Source organism: Pongo abelii, chromosome 6, assembly GCF_028885655.2.
Source record: "Pongo abelii isolate AG06213 chromosome 6, NHGRI_mPonAbe1-v2.0_pri, whole genome shotgun sequence".
Classification (NCBI taxonomy): domain Eukaryota; kingdom Metazoa; phylum Chordata; class Mammalia; order Primates; family Hominidae; genus Pongo; species Pongo abelii.
In genome coordinates, this window is record NC_071991.2 from 68,887,538 (window position 1) to 68,911,060 (window position 23,523).

The 23,523-nt window shown below is 35.8% G+C and overlaps 1 protein-coding gene across 10 annotated transcripts in view; it reads left to right on the top strand.

Annotated features, from left to right (window-relative positions):
- The window catches only part of CRPPA (CDP-L-ribitol pyrophosphorylase A), a 329,262-nt gene that overhangs the window by 130,059 nt on the left and 175,680 nt on the right, over nucleotides 1–23,523 (top strand). For all 10 annotated transcript variants that reach the window (XM_054559423.2, XM_054559425.2, XM_054559421.2 and 7 more), the window contains one exon: nucleotides 4,674–4,771. In XM_054559423.2, the coding sequence (XP_054415398.1) occupies nucleotides 4,674–4,771 (98 nt within the window). The remainder of the gene's footprint in view (nucleotides 1–4,673; nucleotides 4,772–23,523) is intronic.

Here is a 23,523-nt window from a genome sequence, read left to right on the forward strand (position 1 = left end):
TAGACAGATTGAGAATTTATCAGTAGTAGTAAAGGACATATTGATTGGGTCCATAGACACTGTAAGAAATTGGCCTGTCAGATGCAGACCACTGTGGAATGCAAATAGCTGAGATTAGCTGACAATATAGAAACAATACAATAACAGATCCAGCATATTATGATGTTACTTTACCTCGAATCTACATCCTTATGTTTTGCTCACTTAAGAGAGGTGAACTTTAAAGTCTCCTATTAATATAGCTTCACATATTTTTTCTTAATTTTTGTTTTTAGGAGAGGGTGCTTTTTTATTTTAATAACTTTCAAACTTAAAAGATACAGGAATAACACAAATAGCTTTCCTATCTTTTACCTACCTTGTTGTTTACATTTTGCCTCATTTACTTTATCATTTCTGTGGATGTACTCCCTTCTCACCTTTTCCGTCACCCTTTCTTCTCCTTCTCCTCCTTCTCCTCCATCTCTTGACCTGTAGCGTTGTGAACTACTTAATGGGGTGCTGCTTAAACCACCAAATTTATAGTAATTTGTTACATAGCATTCTAATAAAAACAATAAAATTCTACATAATCCATAGATGAAATAAGAAACCACAATAGAAATTAGATGTTTCTAATAATATGATTCTAAATGAAAGCAAGTGAAAAGGAATGAAATATTTTAAACTAAATATGAAGTCATTTAAATTGAGTGAAAATATCACAATGTTTGAGGTACAGCTAAAACTGTTATTAGATGAAAATTTAGAGCCTTAAATATAAATAGTAGAAAAAAGGAAGAGAGTCAGCAACTTAAACATTTTTAAAAAGAGAAGCAGCAAACAAAACTCAAAAGATAGTGGAAGGAAGAAAATACTGAAGAAAATGTTAAGAACCCAAACTAGAAAACAAACATATAAGACAGAATCAATCATGATTTCCTCAGATGACATTAATAAAATTGGTAAGACCTTGGCAAGCGTGATCATGAAAAATATTGAACGCTCAAGTAATCAGTATCAGAAATGAAAAAGAATCAATACAATTGTACAGACATTAAGATGTTATGAACAACATTATGCTACTGTTAATAAGAATTTAGATGAAATGAAAACATTCTTAGGGAAATACACCTTACTAACCTGAGACAGAAAATAGAGAATGTGAATAATCATTCATCCATTTAAGATATTGAATTTTTATTAAAAGCTCTCCCACAAAGAAGCAGTTGGCTTTTACCAGTGAATTCTACAAAACCACTCAAAAGAAGACATGACACCAGTCTTGCACACCTTCTAGAGAGTAGGAAAAACACTTATCAACTCATTATGTGAGAATAGTATAATTGTTTAATGACAATATGACAGGGCCTTATAAGTAAGTAGAATTACAGGCTAACTTTTTTTTCATGAGCATAGAGCCAATATTTGATTTATCAGTTAAAATTATAGATTGGAAAGAAATAAAACTTTATCACTCATCAGCATGTTTGTATATACCGAGAATTTAAAATCTATAAAACATCAGTTTATAAGTAAATGTAGCAAGGTTACTGACTATACAAGGTCTGTATCAAAATGTATTTTTGTACATAACAACAAATAGGAAATTAAAAATCAATTTATAGTGGTATCAACAAACAATTAAGAATAAATCTAACAAAAGATGAAAGGGGTCTGCACTGGAAACTACAAAGCACTATTGAAACAAAGATTTCAAGACACGGGGGACAAATCATGTTCATTTGGAAGGCTTGTTATTTTAAAGATGTCATTTCTATACCAAACTCAACAGATGTTTTTCTGGAAATGATAAAAATTTATGTGGCAATGAAAGACTCCTAAACAACAAATGTTTTCTATTTAGGGTAACTGAAACATGGCACAGGATAAATGCCAAATAGATTTTTTTTTCCCTTGAAACAGAGTCTCACTCTGTCGCTCAGGCTGGAGTGTAGTGGCGTGATCTTGGCTCACTGCAACCTCTGTCTCCTGAGTTCAAGCGATTCTCCTGCCTCAGCTTCCTGAGTAGCTGGGACTACAGGAGTGCACCATCATGCCCGGCTAATTTTTGTATTTTTAGTAGAGATGGGGTTTCATCATGTTGCCCAGGCTGGTCTTGAACTCCTGACCTCAAGTGATCTTCCACCTTGGCCTCCCAAAGTGCTGGGATTACAGGCGTGAGCCACTGTGCCTGGCCAGCAAGTAGATTTGAATTCATTTTTTAAAAATATTTCATTTTTGTAAGTTGGTAGTAATATATCAGTTTTATTACTGTACACATGTTGGGTAGAGCTTAGAATTTTATAAAGAGGGATATATGACGAAACAAGGCAAGGAAAACCTACATAGGCTGTTTTGTATTAAAAAATTATTCTTAATATTATGCATTATTTTACAAATTTATATAAATGTTTGTGGCACCATCACATCAATTGTTGCATTTGCAGATTACTTTGTACATGCAATTTCTTGGTTGTCCTAATGTTTTCATGAGGAGCTTTCAGAAATAAAACTCTTGGGGCTTTAGCCTAAGACATTACAAAGGCCAGATTTCTCTAAACATATGATTTCATGATGTATAAGTTTGGGTTAACTTTGTTTTCAAAAGCCACTGCTTTTATGAGTTAACTTCTAAATGAAAGCCCTAGGACGCTCTAGTGTCCAAGACAGCAAGGGATCCCTTTGATTTGATCTCACTAAGTATCCCACTTTAGAACTCACTACTAAATCATTTTACGGCTTTTGATACGGTTTGGCTGTGTCCCCACCCAAATCTCATCTTGAATTCTCATGTGTTGTGGGAGGGACCCAGTGGGAGGTAATTGAATCATGGGGGCAGGTCTTTCCCATGCTGTTCTCATGATAGTGAGATCTGATAGTTTTAAAAAGGGGGGTTTCCCTGCACAAGCTCTCTTCTCTTCCCTGCACAAGCAGATGCATGTCTGCTGTCATGTGAGATGTGCCTTTCACCTTCTGCCATGATTGTGAGGCCTCCCCAGCCACATGGAACTGTAAGTCCAATAAACTTCTTTCTTTTGTAAATTGCCCAGTCTCTGGTATACCTTTATCAGGAGTGTGAAAACAAACTAATATAGCTTTCAAGTAATTCTCTTGGTTGTTGGTCACACTATGTTTATGTGACTACCTACCTCAATACACATTAAAATCTTGTTTCTTTCTTATCATTTCTGATTGTTTGCAAAGCTCCTTTCTCCCACTCCTAAGCAAAATCTATTCCCCTTTCAAGAATGAGCTCCTAGCTTATTGTATTATAGAGTTATCTGATCTTGTCTCCAGTTTCTCTCTCCACAGTGATGTTCTGTAGCATTTACTGTCTAAAACATTCGTGTTTTTAATTATGTTGAATTTTATTAGCATCATGTAACTTAGAATTACAGATTTTTTTTTTTTGGATTTGAATCCTTTTTCTACTACTCATGTCCCTGTGGTATTGGGCAAATTACTTATCAGAATTCAAGCTTCCTGAATCTGTTACATAGATTCAGAATGATACTGATCTTGTAGGGTCATCATGAGGATTAGTATTCATATATAGCATATAGCTCCTGGAATATATAGTATTCTTGTTAAGTAGGAGGTAGTAATAGCAGTGCTATTAACTGGTGGTATTATTTTCAATAACCTATTCTCCCTAGCTTTGCTTGAAATAATTATTAGCTATTGCTACATCAGTGATTTATATGGACCGTATTTTACAGAGTTGCTCAGGTAAGAAGCAGCTGGGTCAAAAGTTAATCAAACATACTTTTGATTCAGGAACCCTATCTTAAAATTAGGCTTGTTTTCTTTATCCATGATATAATGCTTTGTAATGGCTCTTTAACTGACAGCTATATAGGCAATTTCCATATAGGATGCCTGAAACTTCGAAGAACTGCTGTTAATTATAAGACAGAAAAATGTGGATTAAGAAAAATTCTACTCAGATTTCAGCTCATGGTTGAACTTTGTATCATAATAACAAGAGGTCAAGTACCTCGAATCAGGGTACCTTCTGATTTGCCTGCTGTAGAGGAGGACTTCATATCTTTTGGAAGAATGCATCCAGAGTTTCCAGAGGTGACTATCACTGTGTCACATATTTTATAAATTTTAAATCAGACCATCTCAAGTCTTTCAGATGTGAAGAAAATTCTTTCAGTTGTTTTTACTTGTTAGTGCAATAGTCAAAACACAAACTTAATTGTACTTAATTGAAAATCTAGAGGAATGCCAAGGAACACGATGTACTTAACCAAGGCACTGGATGGCACATTGAATCTGTGCACAGGAGATAACCTATGGCCTAAAGAGTGAATCTGTTTGAGAAGTGGAAATCTGTTAGGTTCTGGGAGACTCCTTATAAACATGGAAAGATTGAATTGTTGAACTTCAAATGGTTGTCACCTCTACTCCCTTCCACATGCATCCTAAAATATCTTATTTCTGTTAGTTGCACAATGGCTGGTTCTTCACCCACAAAGTGTTCAATGGATAGATTTATGGACTTGGGTAGTAAACTGAATCAAGGCCATCTCAGTGTGTACACAGATTACTCCACTTGGCCTGAAGTCAAAACCTCCCTATTCTTAGTCAACAGCTAAGAACATCAGGTAAGTTTATGTTTCAGCATCCTAGGGCCTTGTTACATGTTTTGTTTGAAACTTAAAACTTTTTTTTTTTAATTTCAGAGAGAATTTCCCAAGAGATTTGTGTAGTTATGGATACAAAAGAAGATAACAAACATATAGGTCATCTTCTTGAAGAAGTGCTGAAAAGTGAATTAAATGTAAGTGTTCAAAGACTGAGTTTGATAAATTTTGATTGCCAAAAACTTTTATAGTACAAAGATATCTTTCTTGAAAAAAAACATAAAAATCCCTTAATCATAGTGTTCTTATTATTTTGCCTCGATGAGATCCTCTGGTCTGCCAGCAGTTAGGATCTGAAATATACTCCATCCCCCTTTTCATTCCTTTTGTGGATTCTTTTCCAGTGTCCATGTGTGACGACCTTTAGGAAGCCCTGCCTGATGCCTGCATTCCCCAGCGTAAGGCTGAGACTTGTCTTAAGAGGCATAGTGGCTAGCACATGCTAGATGCTTAGTAAAGTTTGTAGACTCTATGAAGACTAGAGAGATTATGAAGAGGGTGGGGGAAATAAGAGACATGATGACAAAAGGTGAAATAGTCATGATATTGGAAAAGCAAGTAAATGTGAAGTGACCAACTTCCTATTTAAACTCATATCTAATATTAGGGCTAGGCAAATAGAAGATGCAATAAATGTGAGAGTGTCTATAGGAACTCTTTATAATTTTACCACCAAGCACTGCCATTAATCATTTTTATGACAACTTTCAAGTATTTTGTTTGCCACACTTGTTTTTGTACATTTTAATTAATTTCCGTTTTCATTAAAATATATAACTTCTAATCCGAGTTTATGTTTAATATATGATGACCTTTTGACAACGTACATAATTCTCATCAAAAGTAGAGGGTAAAAGTTGATTTTAGCTGTGTAATTTTTTTTTTTTTTTTGAGATGGAGTCTCACTCTATTACCAGGCTGGAGTATAGTGGTGCAATCTCAGCTCACTGCAACCTCCACCTTCTGGGTTCAAGTGATTCTCCTGCCTCAGCCTCCACCATGCCCATTAGCTGTGTAATTTTATCATGATAGCACAGTTGGAAAGAGAACAGGCTCTGATATCAGACAGCTTGCACTTTGGATGTCAGCTCTGTTTCCTAATTTCCTTATCTGTAAATTGAAACTGTTAATAACATCTATGTTCTAAATTTGCTGGGTGAGTTGAATAAAATGAATATATTTAAAGTGCTTGGAGAAGCATCTGGCATGCAGTACGTTTTCAATGGATTTGAACTATAATTAAACTTTCAATGATAAGTTGGCAGAGTGGTGTGACAGTATTAGATAGTACAGACTGTTAGTTCCCATACTTCAGTGCTGTACTGGATACATGAGTTGTTAAAATTAACAAATTAACCAGTGTCTTCTACCTCCTCCTTTCTAAAGAATCTAATTTGAATTAGTATGCTTCAACTTAAAGTTTATAGCTGAAAGATGACAGTGAACTTTCTTACTGTATGTATTCTTACATTCATGTCATTACCTACTATTTCCCTCAAACAATTGTTTATTCTTAGTCATATAAGTAAATATATATCCTTCGCCCACTTTTTGATCGGCTTGTTTGTTTTTTTCTTGTAAATTTGTTTGAGTTCATTGTGGATTCTGGATATTAGCCCTTTGTCAAATGAGTAGGTTGTGAAAATTTTCTCCCATTTTGTAGGTTGCCTGTTCACTCTGATGGTAGTTTCTTTTGCTGTGCAGAAGCTCTTTCGTTTAATTAGATCCCATTTGTCAATTTTGGCTTTTGTTGCCATTGCTTTACAGACACTTCTCAAAAGAAGACATTTATGCAGCCAAAAAACACATGAAAAAATGCTCACCATCACTGGCCATCAGAGAAATGCAAATCAAAACTACAATGAGATACCATCTCACACCAGTTAGAATGGCAATCATTAAAAAGTCAGGAAAAAACAGGTGCTGGAGAGGATGTGGAGAAACAGGAACATTTTTACACTGTTGGTGGGACTGTAAACTAGTTCAACCATTGTGGAAGTCAGTGTGGCGATTCCTCAGGGATCTAGAACTAGAAATACCATTTGACCCAGCCATCCCATTACTGGGTATATACCCAAAGGACTATACATCATGCTGCTATAAAGACACATGCACACGTATGTTTATTGCGGCACTGTTCACAATAGCAAAGATTTGGAACCAACCCAAATGTCCAACAATGATAGACTGGATTAAGAAAATGTGGCACATATACACCATGGAATACTATGCAGCCATAAAAAATGATGAGTTCATGTCCTTTGTAGGGACATGGATGAAACTGGAAATCATCATTCTCAGTAAACTATCGCAAGAACAAAAAAGCAAACACCGCATCTTCTCACTCATAGGTGGGAATTGAACAATGAGAACACATGGACACAGGAAGGGGAACATCACACTCTGGGGACTGTTGTGGGGTCGGGGGAGGGGGGAGGGATAGCTTTAGGCGATATACCTAATGCTAAATGACGAGTTAATGGGTGCAGCACACCAGCATGGCACATGTATACATATGTAACTAACGTGCACATTGTGCACATGTACCCTAAAACTTAAAGTATAATAATAATAAAATAAAAAAAAAGAAAATAGAACTATTTAAAAAAAATAAGTAAATATATATGTAATAGCCACTACAAATCCTTATGTTGATATCTTAAAAATCATTTTGGTTTTCTGGAACTAATCCTCCAAAAGATGCTCTAGTGAGGGCTCGTGGGCACAGTATTCCCAAGTTCTTCCATGTGAATAAAATTATTCTTTTGCTCAAAATCTTCAAGGTGGTTTTGGCTAGATTAAAAGCAATCTTAATTCAGTAATTTTTTTGTTGAGTATCTTTGATATGCCAATCTATTTTCTTTTGTCATAAAGTATTTTGGTCAAGTGTGATGAAAATCTGACTTTCTTTGTCTTATAAGTGATTGAATCTATTTGCCTGGATGCTCAAATAATTCTTTTCCTTTAAAGTCCATTTGTTTTCCTGCAGTTTTCTTAATTATAGTCATTTTGGCTGATATTGCTAGGTACATAGTGGATTGTTCTGTGTAGTTTCGAATCTTTTTATTTGACATTATTTCTTTAGTTTTTTCTGTTTGGTTACTTCAGTTTTCTTCAGAGATTCCTGTTGGATGAAGTTTACATGTTCTTCGGCCATCCACAGTTATTACATTCTCTTCAGTTTTTCTAATCTCTTAATTTCTTCTTAATTTTCTTACTTCCCATCTTTTATTTCTGTTCAGTCATTACCTTTTGTGTTTTTTCTAATTTAGTCTTCATTTCTGAAATGTTTTTTAAATTTTTTCTCTTCTGATCACCTTGTTTCTAAGTTATTCCAAGTCTGACTTTTATAGTTCTGTCATTTTCTTAATTTCTTTTAGCTTATTAAATATTGGGTTACAGTCTTCATTTATTTTATGACTGGGTCTTTCTGATGTGCATGTGTTTCTGTAGGTACATTATTTTGCTCTTTAGTCTTTTTTTTTCTTTCTGTCATTCATATATATATATATATATATATATTTTTTTTTTTTTTTTTTTTTTTGAGACAGGGTCTTGCTCTGTCACCCAGGTTGGATGACAGAGCACTGGTACTATCATGGCTCATTGCAGCCTTGGCCTTGGCCTCCTGGGCTCAAGTGATCCTCCCATCTCATCTTCCTGAGTAGCTGGGACCACAGGCACATACTGCAATGCCCAGCTAATTTTTTTTTTTCCTTTTTGTAGAGACAGGAGTCTCCACATGTTGCCCAGGCTGGTCTCAAACTCCTGGCCTCAAGTGATCCTCTCACGTTGGCTTCCCAAAGGGCAGAAATATAGGCATGGCCACTGTACCTAGCCCTATTGTTCCTTTTTAAGTAAAAGAGTTTTATCTAGTTTTAGGAGGAAGGGATGAGTCAAAATAACACCTCTGTGGCCCTCCTTTGCCTGTACTTTTTCTTTCCTTTATTTCTAGTGCACCTCCCTTGGTCCATCTAGACTTCTCAGCCTGGTGCTTTAACATACTATGGTGCTTCTGTTTATTGGTTTTGAATGTGCTTTGGACCCAGACCCCCAGTTATCCCTAGCAGAGAACATTCATGTGGCTTCCTTGTTTTCAACTTTGAATTAAAGCCTACAAAGGCTTCTTCTAGTTTCTGTTGCTATTCCCAGAATGGAATGGCCTGCTAAGGTATCCAGAAAGTATCTAATGATGATTTTGTTGTTTTCTGTCTTTCTTGGTTTACTCCCATTTTTTTCTACAGTTTCTTAAACTGTGTGTGTCTTTATATGTGCTACCAATTTATCCCTACCCACTAATATTATTTTTTTTAGACACCGTCTCACTCAGTTGCCCAGGCTGGAGTGCAGTGGCATGATCTCAGCTCACCACAACCTACACCTCCCAGGTTCAAATGATTCTAATGCCTCAGCCTCCCAAATATTGGTTTTATAGTAGATAATGTCTATAGGTTTTTGGCTTTGATATCCTCCTTGCTTTTTCTGTTTTTATGAAGGGTCTGCAGAGATTCAAAGACTAAAATCATATTTCTAGGTTTCCAGAATCTTTCTCCCCTTTATTCTTTGTGTGCTCTCCTGGCCATTTATAATTTTTAAAGATCACTTAAATTTCTCTCTTAATTTCAAGTATCTAATTTGTCTATAAATATAGACAGACATAGCAAATTTGGAATTTTTAAAAAATTAGGTTTGACTTGAAGTTAGGGATTTCCTTCATATAATAAAACTAAGAAGTATTCATATATTCAAAAGTAAGAAAATCACCATTCCTCAAAAATTTCTTAATTTAATATCTTCCTTTTTGGAGATAAATTAGACTTTTTATTTATTTTTAATGAGGAGCTAATGTAGAACTTCTAAAACTGAACTTTGGGTGTCCTGTTATTTTACTCAGAGAATCTTGGTTCACCTTGAAAGGAGATATCATTACTGCTAAGCCTTCCCTGGCTTCTAAATTTGGTTAAAAATAATTAAAAAGTTTAAAAACCTGTTATGCCACACAAACTTAAGAGTATGCTTTCTCTTAGAAACAGCCACAACAGGCCAGGTATGGTGGCTCACGCCTGTAATCCCAGTAATTTGGGATCCGAGGTGGGCGGATCACAAGGTCAGGAGATCGAGACCATCCTGGCTAACATGGTGAAACCTGTCTCCACTAAAAATACAAAAAATTAGCTGGGCGTGGTGGCGGGCATCTGTAGTCCCAGCTACTCATGAGGCTGAGGCAGGAGAATGTCATGAACCCAGGAGGCGGAGGTTGCAGTGAGCTGAGATCGCGCCACTGCACTCCAGCCTGGGCAACAGAGCGAGACTTTCTCAAAAAAAACCAAAACAACAACAACAAAAAACCAGCCACAACACTGATTATGGAGTGTCAGGAGTAGTACTGAAATGGGTAGTTCCCCTGGCCCCTTTGTAGGACTGGCTAAGGGGTTGGCTCATTTACTCAGCCCACAGCTCTCCACCTCTCATGGGACAGGGAGCATGCAGGTGAGCGGGTACAGGGGCCAGGACAAGTCCTTCTGGGCGCGATGGCAGGAATAGAACTTCATGCGGCTCTATGGCAGCATCTAGCAGGGTATCCATGACCCCTGAAGCCCCAGAGGACATGTGTTACATTGTGCTCTTTTACCTTTGCTGTCTACAAACAGCTTAAGTGTTTAACAGCTCAGTGGAGGGTAGGATGACAACCTTTTGCACCAGCCCTCTTGGTACCAGAGTTCTTTTCGGCGTCTGGGAGGAATCAGGCTGCATCAGTTAATTGAAGGGGGGTGAATGTGGAGGATTTTACTGAGGAGTGGAAGCGGCTTTCAGTGGGATGGGGTGCTGGAAAGGGGATGGAGTGGAAAGGTGGTCTTCTCCTGGAGTTTGGCTCTCCCCTGCTGAACTCTTCTCTGAGGTCCTACCGTCAAGCCGTCCTTCTGAAGTCCCACCTTCAAGCCATCCCTCTGAAGTCAAACTGCTTCTCTTTGACAGCTGCTGCTTCTCTTCTAGCCTCAGCTGTTCCACTCTGCTGCCCTGCTGCCCCTCTGCCATCATTCTGCTAGTGGAGCTTGGGATTTTTTATGGGTACAAGATGGGAGGCAGGGAGGGCCAAAAAGCAGCATTTGAGTGGGAAAACAGGAATGCATGTTCTCACTTTGCGCCACAGTACCCAGGCCTAAGGGTGTGGCCCTCACTGGGGACTGTCCTCTTCTACCCAGGATTTCCCTGTGTCCTGTCTGTATCAGTACTATACAGTTCTTTTCTCTTTAAAATAACCCTATGATTTCCCCCTTTATTTTACAAATAGAAATAGGGAAACCTGCAGTTTGATTTGCCTGAGATCATGTAAATAGTAAATATAGATGCTAGTTGATTCAAAATGGTCTCTACTAATTAATATTCTTCTAAGGAAAGGTGAGATAAAAGACTGAGATTTTTAAGTCTGACAAAGGGCTAATACCTAATGTCTGAAAGACATCCCCTTAGGAAAAGATTTATGTAGTTTTATATACTTTTTCCCTTCCCTTATAAAGGTAAATTTATCTCATGACATTTTTCAGCTTATAACTTACAAACACAAAATGCAACGTATTCTAACATTTTCACCTTTCAAAGCTTTCATCCTACTTTGAAAGGAATGTGTAAAAAGGATGAAGTCACCACTATTGAAAGCCTGGCATCTGTAGGGCAGATCAGTGTGGGTGTGGAGCTGCTCAATACATAATGGGAGGATTGTTTTGTTAACATGAAAAGAAAAAATGTTTTCCTTTGAAATTAAGGGAAAAGATTGGGTATGTTTATTGTAATTATCTATACTAGAATTTTGCAACATACCTTACAGGTGAACTAAACATCTAACTTTAATGATACACACCAAATACATGGAAGAGGTTGTTAAAAAGTTTAGTAAAGAGCTAACTTGGGGAGAGGCACTCTCCTACTCCCCCCATTCACAGGCACTTTTCACTGATTCTTAAAGGAAAAGGCTTTGCTATCAGTCTTGCTATATTCCTCCTCCGTTTTTCTCAGCAATTTGAAGTATTTCACAGACCTTACCAGCTTTGAAGATAGAGCTCTCCAGAGATAGATCAGGGTGGTAGACAGTTTTAAAGGGACCTCTCTCACTTCTTCCCAGTTTTCAGTAAATATCCAAAAATAGTTTATACTATATACTGAACTGAAGGTAGTAAGGAATTTATAAGTGGGAAGATATGATTAGTCTTTTATTCCTAAATTCTCTAGTTTATTTACCAAATAATAAATGCCTGTCATGATATAGTCACTAGATGTAGGGAGTTGAACTGAGAAAGTATGATTTCCTATTTCCAAGGAGCATATTGTCCAGTTGGGGATAAAAAGTAAATGAATGCAAATTAAAATGTCAAATTGTGATGAATATTCTAAGGAAAACATAACTGTGCTTATATAAGAGAGCCAGAGAAAGTGACTTAGATTGGGAGTGGAAGGCAGTAAGTGAAATCTCTTGGCAGACATGGTATTTAACTTAAGCCTTTAAGGGTAATAAATAATTATCTATTTAAAGAACAAACCAGAAGTAACAGTATGTGAAAGGCACATAAAGAGCTTCACTGGGGCACGGAAAGAAAGCATCTGTGGTTGGAGATGCAAATGGAGTGGAAGTGGGAGTAGTACGAGACAAGGAAAGAGCTGGGGACAGACCCAGAGACAGCCTTGTAGGCTTTTTATGTTGAGTTTACCACTTCTACTGTTACTGTTGCTACTATTATCATTTATATATTGTTTTAAGGGGAAAATGAAGTGAGAGAAGACTTTATTTGAAAATGACATGATCCAGTTTACCTTTACAAGAAGATTATGGTGGCTGCTCCTCTTAAAAGTACAGTTGTACAGAGGAAACCTCTGCAGTATTTGTTTTCATACATCACGTTACCTCTAAATGCATATAAGCGTGTTCAACCCAATATTCATTCCTGTAATAAAAGAATGGAACTCCTAAAGAATGCTGATCTATACTCCGAACAAACAGAGACTGTAGGGGCTTTTCATGTATTTTAGTTATCCACTCCTTCCTGTTTCCTGGAGCACATAATTTAATTATTGTTTTGAGTAATCACAAATGACAAGCAGGGTGTAACTGAAAATCGTGTAAAGCATGCTTTGATTTTGTTGAGGCTGTTCTATGGTACTTAGTTTTTTTTTTTTTTCTTATGCCCTCAAGGTTGTGTCCAGCGTATGGATCTATGCCTTTTGTTACAGACCTCAGTAAATTCACTGTATGACATACTAGTCAAACAAAACATCAAAAATAGCATATGCAATAAAGAAAAGCAGAGAGAACATAAACAGAGCAAATTAAGCCACAACAGCATCCTAAGGCCTATCCAAAACAGTTATTTTATGCTTATTTTGATACATATTACATTTTATTGTGAATATACAGGATTTTCATTTGTTTGCACCTGAATACTATATAGTTAATAACAATGAAATAACACTGGAAAGCTACTTTTTTCTCTTGCGCCTCTAACTCTGAACAGCACCACATTTATGTGGTGAATGAATGTGTATACAAGAATATAGAAACTAGCCAAAAACCATCTCATTAAATCCATTTGGTTTATTTGGTATGTTAGCCAGATTTCCTGAGCAATTCTCCAGAGGTGGAAAGAAACTCCAAAATGATAGACCACCTAGTTGAAGAAGATGGTATGAATTATATTGATGTTGTATTAAATAAAATTAACAATTTATATTAATAACTGATTGTCATGGTTTTAAAATATTAATTGAGGGAGCTAGGATAATTTGCTTTAAATTCTATTTTCTCTAATTTTTTCTTTGTGTATTTCACATATCTTCATCTTTTTAATTGTTTATATTCTTGAAATACAGGAACCTGTTGAAATATTATTCTTCCTAAAGGAACCAGATGGTTAATCTGTAAAAATGGTCTTTTGCATCTTGTCCGCTTAGAAATGAGGTCATTGCTTACAAGTTCTGGGCAACCATTATACTAAGCTTACAAAATAAAAACAGAAACCAGCCACCACCAATTTTTGGGCATGTATTCATAAAGTCAAGTCTTAGCCTTTAACTCAGGAAATTTTTTGATTTTACACATAAAGTAAATATGTTTAGAAGGAAAATCCATATAAAAAGTTGACAAAGTTGTTTTTGTATGTAGATTATAGTTAACCTTCAACAATTGATTTTGAAGAACATTATATACTACATTGCTTATGCTATTTAAATTGAGATGTAGTTTCAGAACTCAGTCATTTCACTTCATGTCATTAATTTTTTTTCTCCAGTTATAGGATACATGATGTTTGCAAAGCATCATTTTGTGCTTATGTTATCCCTAATAATTGAGTTTGGAAATGTATTTTATGTCAAGTATTTGTGTGTAGTATAATTTTACTTTACAATGCCACAAAGTAGGTTATTCTGTTGTTCTAGTAGCTTTAGCTAAACAGTGGTTCCAAGGTTTTGGTGGTTCTGGGAACACTGAATCAAATATACCACTTTGAGCTTATAACCACAGTACATTATTCGTGTTATCTTGTTACTGGAAAACTTATTTCCAAGGCCTACAACTTGTGTTAAAAAAAAGTTTATCTTTGTCTCTTACATTGGCACTATATACCTTAATTGACTATTCAGTATATGAGGGTAAAAAAAAGTCTATACAGCTTGATCCGTCATTGAAGATCTTCTGCAATCTACACTGACGTTTTTTGTCACAATGCTATTGCTGTTGTGGCTCAACATGTCTTGAAACGATTAGTCTTCTACCACTTTTGCAGTCTATTCTACCGGATTGCATGCCTTCTCTATTTGTCAATTTTATGTTTTAAGGCCATTGCTCTTACCATGAACTTGTCCCCAATCTTTTTTTTTAGTTATTGGATCTCCTAAATTACTCATCAATAGTTGTGTCATTCTACATATCCTGCTTATTATTTATCCATTTGCGCATCTCTTTCACTGTCTCTTATCACTGATCCCTCACACAGTGCTGTGGAGATGGAAGGAGTCAGATAAATAGTTCTGGTTAAAGATGAGAGCATGATGAACCAGCAAGCTTCTGGAGTACCTCTCTACCGGGCCAACAGCCAAATATGTTGCTGGAGATAAAGAGGTCGCCTCTGGGCATCCATCAATCATGGGAACAGTTGAGAAGAGTTTAAAACACAAAGCATACTCAAGAAGTTCGAACTGATTTTCTAACCGGAAGAAAAAACTATGTTCACAAAAGGAGGGAAGAGAAGGTGCTGGTAGCAGATGTTGCAGAGATTAGATGAGCTGGAGTTAGCAACAGTGATGAAATTGGTAGTGAGCAGCCTTCTGTCAGGAAAGAAAGTGTTGCAGAAATGAGCACTGCAGAGGGGACCTTCTAGTGGAGTGAAGAAAATAAGCCATAAGCAGTATTTTTAAAATGTATTCTGTAGACTCTACAGTAAGATTCTATATTACATATTTGAATCTATTTTTCAATATTGTCTAGAAATGTACTGTTTAAAAAATATTCTATGGTACATAGTTCTGAAACAAGTCACATGATCGAGGTTTTGTTCAAAATGTAATTTATCCTTAGTATTTTTAAAATATTTTGAACCTCTAAGCTAAACAATGTATATTCAACAGGCTACTAATAAGTCATAATGGGAAAGTTGTATGAGAGGGAAATTTTATGTAAAAATATTGCAAGTATATTTCTTATATAAGAGGAATATACATTAATGAAAAATAATTTGCTTATTATATAGGGTTTGATGGCAGTTTTCAGGTTGAACAAATATTGGGATGGTGTCTGAATATTCCTTAAAAGACTATTGCATGATTTTCTTGGGATTACATGTGAAAGGACTCTTCAGTAAGCTATTCATACATATTATGGCTGATTTTAATTTTCTTTATTTCTACCATTTTGTAAAAACTAGGTGGAAAATGGAGGTTGTTGAGAACCTTTTTAATATTTCTTATCTAGACATTTTGAGAGCAATTGTCACATTTGCAGTACCATATCAATCAGTCATGTCATTTAAGTGATTGTCATTTTATCATCACATGATTTTAATATGGAAACAGGCTGCAATTGTACTTCTATATACAGTTGTCCCTCAATTTATATGGGGGTTCCAGGACCTACCTTTCTGCTCTACAAATACCACAATTTATGAGTGCTCTAATCCCTTACATAAAATGAAATAATGTTTACATATAACCTATATACATCTTCCTGTATATGTTAAATCATCTTTAGATTACATACAGTCCCTAATACAATATAAATGCTATATAGTTACACTGTATTTTTATAAATTTGTATTTTTATTGTTTAGTTTTGTTTTTCAAATGTTTTTGACCCATGCTCGAATCCTTAACTGCGGAACCAACAGATTCTGAAGGCAGACTGTACATTTAGGCAGCATCTTTATTACTTAGAAAAAATAACTTTATGGATTTAAATTACATTGTAAACTTAGCAAGAATTTGAAGGAAAAAAGTCAAATTAATGAATTGTTTAATTTTAGTCATTTATGTTTGCCATACCAATATATGTAATAAAGATAAAGGCAATGGCTTTGGCTCAGTAAGGTTGCAGTTTTCTTTGATTTGCTAGATGAGGACACACTCCTCAGTAAATATCTACTCAAAATGAGAGATGGCTTTTAGATTAATGTGGATTCAAATGATAGAACCTTTTGCTGGCTCAAAGTGTGATCCAGGCATCGGTTATATCAGTATCAACTGTAAGCTTGTTAGAAATGTTTATTCTTAGCTTTACCCCAAATCTAAAAGAATTAAAATCTGCATTTCTAACAGGATTCTCAGAAATTCCCATAGACATTGAAATTCGAGAAATACACATCTAAAATTTATTTTGTTTTCCCATTAGACTATAAACTTCTTGAGGGCAGAAACCTGTCTAGTCATTGACGTGGTCTCAGTATACAATTTAGTGTCTGGCTTGTAGCTATCAATAAATATTGGTCAAATGAATGAAATTATATTAATCCATCAATGGCTAAGATACTCTGTTCTTTGTGACCTTGTTTTATTTTTAATTAAGACAGATAGGATTTGTTCGTTTTAACTTGCCAGTTCTCAGCTTGCAAATGTTTTATGCATTACTAATAAATATAAAGGGATCATATTACTGTTTGTATCTTTTTCACATATCATTAGTGATTTCCACTAAATAGGTACAGAACATGCCTGCCAAACATGATATGTGAGTTAATGCCGATCGTTTCCCATCTACTGCACACTGTCTTGTAGTTATAGTATAATCTGTCATGAAAGCTCGACAGAAAGAAGAGCAGGGTGGTATTTTGCAGCTTTACAATTTGTGTTGACACTGTCCAACTTTGGATGTATAATAAAACGGGGCTGGGCACGGTGGCTCATGCCTGTAATCCCAGCACTTTGGGAGGCCGAGGCGGGTGGATCACCTAAGGTCAGAGGTTCGAGACCAGCCTGGCCAACATGGTGAAAGCCCGATTCTACTATAAATACAAAAATTAGCCAGGCATGGTGGTAAGCACCTGTAATCCCAGCTACTTGGGAGGCTGAGGCAGGAGAATTGCTTGAACCCAAGAGGCAGAGGTTACAGTGAGCCAAGATGATACCACTGCACTCCAGCATGGGTGACAGAGCAAGACTCTGTCTTAAAAAATAAAATAAAATAAAAAAATAAAACGGGAGCCTTAAACTCTTTGTGTCAGGTGCTCAAGGTTTGTTAAATTTAGAGCTTGTCATTTTCCATTCCATGGTCCTTGTAGTGTTGCATCAGAACAATAGTTGGCTTTCAACGTGAGTTTTAACAGTGAGAGAGGGATGCACAAAGAAGACTTACCACAATAATATCTTCTACCACCAACTGCTCAGCACACATTTAATGCAGTGGGTCAGAAGCACTTGACATTACTTTGATATCAAATCTGAAGATTGAAATTGGAGGACACTTCTTAAATACTTTCTACACTATCCAGGACCCAGAAACATCACAGTTAAGGGAATGTGTATACTGGCAATTAAGATTGTTAGTACTTAACTGACCCTCCAGAATACATGTTCCTCCCCCACACCCCTTCCCCCTGGAGTTGACTTTGGGACATGTAGAATTACTCCTCTCTGGGTAAGGGTCTCGTGATATCTGTGACAAGGTAATAGTACCTAGAGTAACACTGATGTCCAGTGTGCTTTAGAGGTTATGTATGTGGACCTGGGAGTTCCAACAGACCTGAGTCTGAGTGCCAGCCCCTTACTGGCTGTGTAATATTAGATTATGCAAACTTTTGTGCCTGTGATGCATTATCTATAACATGAGGAGGATGATAATACCTGCCCGTGCATAGGTGTACTATGCAGTTTTAACCAGATAATTGTTGAAAGTATTTAGCATAGATTCTGGCAAGTTATAAAGCCTCAATAAATATAATATATTAAATGTAAAGGGATAATAAAGATATGTTTTAAAGGGTCCTCTAAAAGTGGAAGTTAAGAAGTGAGTAGAGTTGTAACAGCAAGCATTTAATACAGCACTGTGCATTAGGTGACCCAAAACATGAGATGAATGCTACTGGGTCTTTACATATATTCAAAAATGAATGACTTGACAGTACACACATTAGACTTTAGACTTCCTAGAACAGTAGTTGTTGGGAAAAGTCCTTGGACTCAGACAGAGGCAGTGTCCACTGCATTATGTAGCACTGCAAATGGATCTTCCGGGCTGAATGTTAGACTCCAGTCTTTGTGCTGTGACTTTTAAGTTGCATAGTGAGGGAGGCACCAGTCCTTTTCCTTGCGTGATAAGAGATAGGGATCCAATAGCAGTGCAATGTCTCAGAACCTTGGTTATAGTACTATTCTGCCTACCCAGCATCTAGGATTGGGAGAGTATCAAACCTGCTTTAGTATGACCAGCTAGCTAGGGTTTAAGTCCTATGGTGGCAGGTCATGAAGTGGAAGGCCACTAGTATGATCCACCAGCTTACCATTCATGGTTAGCAGCCTGTAGCTTATATAACCTAGCTGACTGGTAACCCAATTTATTTATTAGCTTACAACTCTACCAGGATTGACTTCCTTAAAGCCTTCTACGAAGACAGGCTATAGAGAAGACATCTTGGAAAAGTTAACTCTTACCCTTCACATATTAGCTTAGCCAATCCTCATATGAATTCTATGATGTACTCATTTTACTGAGGAGTAAACTGAGCCACAGGACTTATGTAACTTACCCAAAGTCACACAGCAACGATGTTCTGGAGATAGATTCAAACCCAGGGATCTTGGTACCAGAGTCCATGCTCTTTACTGCACACATGCACACACATACAAAAAGAAAAGCTTAAAAGCTTATTCTAAGAAATAGTAAATGCTGAATGCTAGAAAAGCAAAAAGGGATGTTAATTGTTGGCATGTTCACAGAGTAGAAAGAAAATACATCTCTCTACAAGTCACTTGTTTATACCTATATTAGTACCATTGTTTGAATGGTAGAGAGGCTAGAAGTTGGAAGACTCAGACTCAGAGATGACCCAGCCAACATTTTCTGTAAAAAGATGATTGACTTTTCAGAAACACATATTTGAACCTCAGACTCATGGGAATTGAACCAAAACCTTTCAGCCTTAGTTAGGCCTTAATGCTTTTTGAAATGAAAACTTTTTTGACAATCTATCTTTATTCCTAATATCCATGCTTTATATAGTATTAATATTGTGAATACACAGATGTTTGCATTTAGTTTATGGTAAATCTTTCCTAAACTCTTGTTATGATGTAAGGAAAGTTTGATTTTTTGTTGTCGTACTTTAATTTACTGAACACATTGGAAGGTTGTTTTAAATTTTGGTTAAATGTCCTTTGAACCAAAATATTTACAGAAGAAATTCTAGCCAGTAGATTGTTCCATTTGTTGTGTTTGAGTGTGGAAACATCAGGAATGACAGCATATGATGATGCTTAGGACTTTTTTTTTTTTTTTTAAATAAACAACCTAATAGTGTTGTCTATTGTGGTCTTTGTTGATTAAAAGTATCACAGATACCTTTGCTATCTTTAGGTAAAATCTAAGTTTCTTTACTCAAGCATGGAAAATACTGATTGTTTTCTGGTTGGGAGGAAAGCAGTATGACTAAAAGAATTACACTGAACTGGAAACAATTATTAAGAGTCTCAATTTCAAGAAGAAAAAAATTGCAGTTTGATTTTTCGAGAGTACAAAATACTAATTTGATAACTTTTATGTAAATATTGTGTATGCATTTCTGTCTTAGTTTATGGGCATTAGCTAAAGAATGACTTTAAGTGCAGTTTTAAATGTATCATGTAACTGAACAAATATATTTTAATTACAATTACAATAACACTATGTGGCTGGGCATTGTGCTTTCCGTATATCTATATTGTACATTCTTTTTTTTTTATTTTGAGACGGAGTTTTACTCTGTCGCCGAGGCTGGAGTGCAGTGGTGCGATCTCAGCTCACTGAAACCTCTGCCTCCCAGGTTCAAACAGTTCTCTGCCTCAGCCTCCCAAGTAGCTGGGATTACAGGTATCCACCACCATGCCCGGCTAATATTTGTATTTTTAGTAGAGACAGGGTTTCACCATCTTGGCCAGGCTGGTCTTGAACTCCTGACCTCAGGTGATCCACCCACTTCGGCCTCCCAAAGTGCTGGGATGACAGGCGTGAGCCACCGTGCCTGGCCTACAATTGTATATTCTAGGAGTGTATATCTTATTAACTGTTAAAGTTTAAGAAATACATAATAGCTTTGAAGAAGCAAGTAGATATTGAAGTCAATATGGGCTGAAGTTGTCATAGGTATGAATGAGCCCAGTATTTGTGACAATACAGAAAAATTTCTTTAGAGTTTAAGAATATTTGTGTTGAAGAGTGGAATTGGTGGGTAGGATTTGAATAGGTAGAATATAAGTAGACTATGAAGGGCTTTAATGTCAAAGTCACTATTTTAGATTTAATCTAATGGGAGTTACACACATATACATGTAATATGTATATAAAGTTACATGTTCTTAATGAGAAAAATGAAGCTCTTCTAGGAATACTTAAATACTCTTAATGGTTAGGGAATACTTGCCTTTCGTCTAAAGATGTACAATATAAAAATAAAATAATTCCTTAAAGCACTTAAAAATAGTAGTGACAACCAGGTAAATATGATAAAGATCATTCATAAAATCTTCCTTCTCCATTGCTTTAAAAACAATAGAAAATAAGCAAAATTAACAGTAGCCAAACAAACATGAGGGGCCCCACTTAACGCATACATTTTTAAAAGTAACAGTCAAGAAAGTAAGTGCAGATGATAATCTGGCTGATGTCTTCTAAACCCTGCCCGTGGATCTCCCAGACCTTGTAATGGGGGGCAAAAGTTGATTCATTTAGATAATTCTTTTATTTTTAACTTAGAAGCAGATTGAGAAGCTGAAGTGTGAAAGCCAAGGAGAATCCTTTAAAAGTAGAAAATATCTCAATTTTCTGTGGCATCTCATAGAGACAGAGAAAACTATCAGTGTCTGATTTTGTTTTAACACTCTAATTCATAGAAAATAACCAGGAAAAGTACAATTTGTACTTAAAAAATTATAATGCACATAAGTAAGAAGTAAACCTGGATGAAACCTGAGACCTCTTCCTTCTCCCAAATTATACCTTTTTGTTCTGTAGAAGAACTCAGTGAGAATCTGAATTCAAGGTTAAAAATTCAAAACACAACATTGTAAGAGATTAACAGTGATTGAATAGGAAACAAAATTATTATGAGAGCAGCACTATTAAAGAACTAGTCTCTTAGAGAAACAATTCAGCAAGTCAGATAAGTGAGGGGAGAAAAGTCAAGATAATTGCAGCATATTCCAATTAAAAAAAATGATAGCTAAAGTAGAGTAGGTGTTTAGATGACTAAGGCAGCCAATGTGTGGACACTTTTCATATATCAAGTAGAAAAATCAATAAATTCTTCAGAAAGCGAAAAGAAAGTTTCCTTGAACTAATTCTATTTGATCTGAAAGGGCATATTTTCAGGAAAAGTTGAGAAATAACAATTCGTAATAAAACTTACTATGGTTGATTTGGAAATTCCCCATGAAGAATACTTCAGGAAGACATCAAGATGCAAAACCCATAAACAAGCAAAACGTAGGATAGTCCGACCTCATATATCTACAGTATTCATTCCAAATATAATGAAGCATTATCTACAAACATCCGAGGGGATGAAGGTGAAATCCAAGAATATCACCACAAGCCAAATTTTCCTGTGGTAATAAAGATAAAAGAAAAAAACCTCAAATGTAACAACTATGAGTACTTGGAAGGGCAATGGTGGGGTGGGTGGGGGAAACTGCTTGACATTGAAATCCAAGAAAATGAATGGAGAATGGCTGAATGACAAATGGAACCTAAGAAGCAGAAGGAAAACATGTAACAATTAAAAATAGTGGCACAGTGATTGCAGATCTGTGAGGGAAAGTATGAACCAAATTTTTATTCCTAGATGAACTATTCTTAAGCAAAAACTCAAGGAACCTAAAAATATTACTGCTTTTCTTAAAAAAAAATTGCTCCAAAACAACCAACTACTTGCCCATATTCATCTAATAATGTGAATTAAAATGAAAAATTTAGAATTGGGGAAAATTTTGTTAAGTCACTTTCCTTGAAGGTAGATAATGTCTAATATTAATTATGGCCACAAAATGGAATAAGAATCTAATAAACTTTTTAGATTTAAAACAACATGATTGACCAGACCTAGGCTGTGGGTAGAACTTAAAATGTGCAGAAGGAAGTCAGTGAATACTGACTTACAAAAAGAAGTGAGTTGTCATTAAGATTGCAGTGTCTTTATCCTGCTCATAGCACCTCTTCTTAACCTTTAGAAATTAAACTTCCTGGAAATGAATTATCTGAAATTTAGCAATACTTTTGGTTTTACTACATTTGGTTTTCATCCACTAAAATTACATAATTTAAAATGACATGTGTATTATTCCATTTTAATACAACATTCATACTTTTAGTCCTTCATTTGTCTTTCCTGGTTACTACATATATTATTCATAGAGAATTGTTGGAATGATACTTACCTTTCAGAGTAATTATTTCTATGTAGTATTTTTTGATGAGTTTTTATTTTTAAAGAACTTTCCTACATTGTTCATTTTAAGAACATACACTATTTTCTTGACACAAGATATTTTTCTTTAAAAAACTGGCGGCTTTTTGATGTGCTGCTGGATTCGGTTTGCCAGTATTTTATTGAGGATTTTTGCATCGATGTTCATCAAGGATATTGGTCTAAAATTCTCTTTTTTGGTTGTGTCTCTGCCCGGCTTTGGTATCAGGATGATGCTGGCCTCATAAAATGAGTTAGGGAGGATTCTCTCTTTTTTTCTATTGATTGGAATAGTTTCAGAAGGAATGGTACCAGTTCCTCCTTGTACCTCTGGTAGAATTCAGCTGTGAATCCATCTGGTCCTGGACTCTTTTTGGTTGGTAAGCTACTGATTATTGCCACAATTTCAGAGCCTGTTATTGGTCTATTCAGAGATTCAACTTCTTCCTGGTTTAGTCTTGGGAGGGTGTATGTGTCGAGGAATTTATCCATTTCTTCTAGATTTTCTAGTTTATTTGCGTAGAGGTGTTTGTAGTGTTCTCTGATGGTAGTTTGTATTTCTGTGGGATTGGTGGTAATATCCCCTTTATCATTTTTTATTGCATCTATTTGATTCTTTTCTTCTTTATTATCTTGCTAGCGGTCCATCAATTTTCTTGATCCTTTCAAAAAACCAGCTCCTGGATTCATTAATTTTTTGAAGGGTTTTTTGTGTCTTTATTTCCTTCAGTTCTGCTCTAATTTTTGTTATTTCTTGCCTT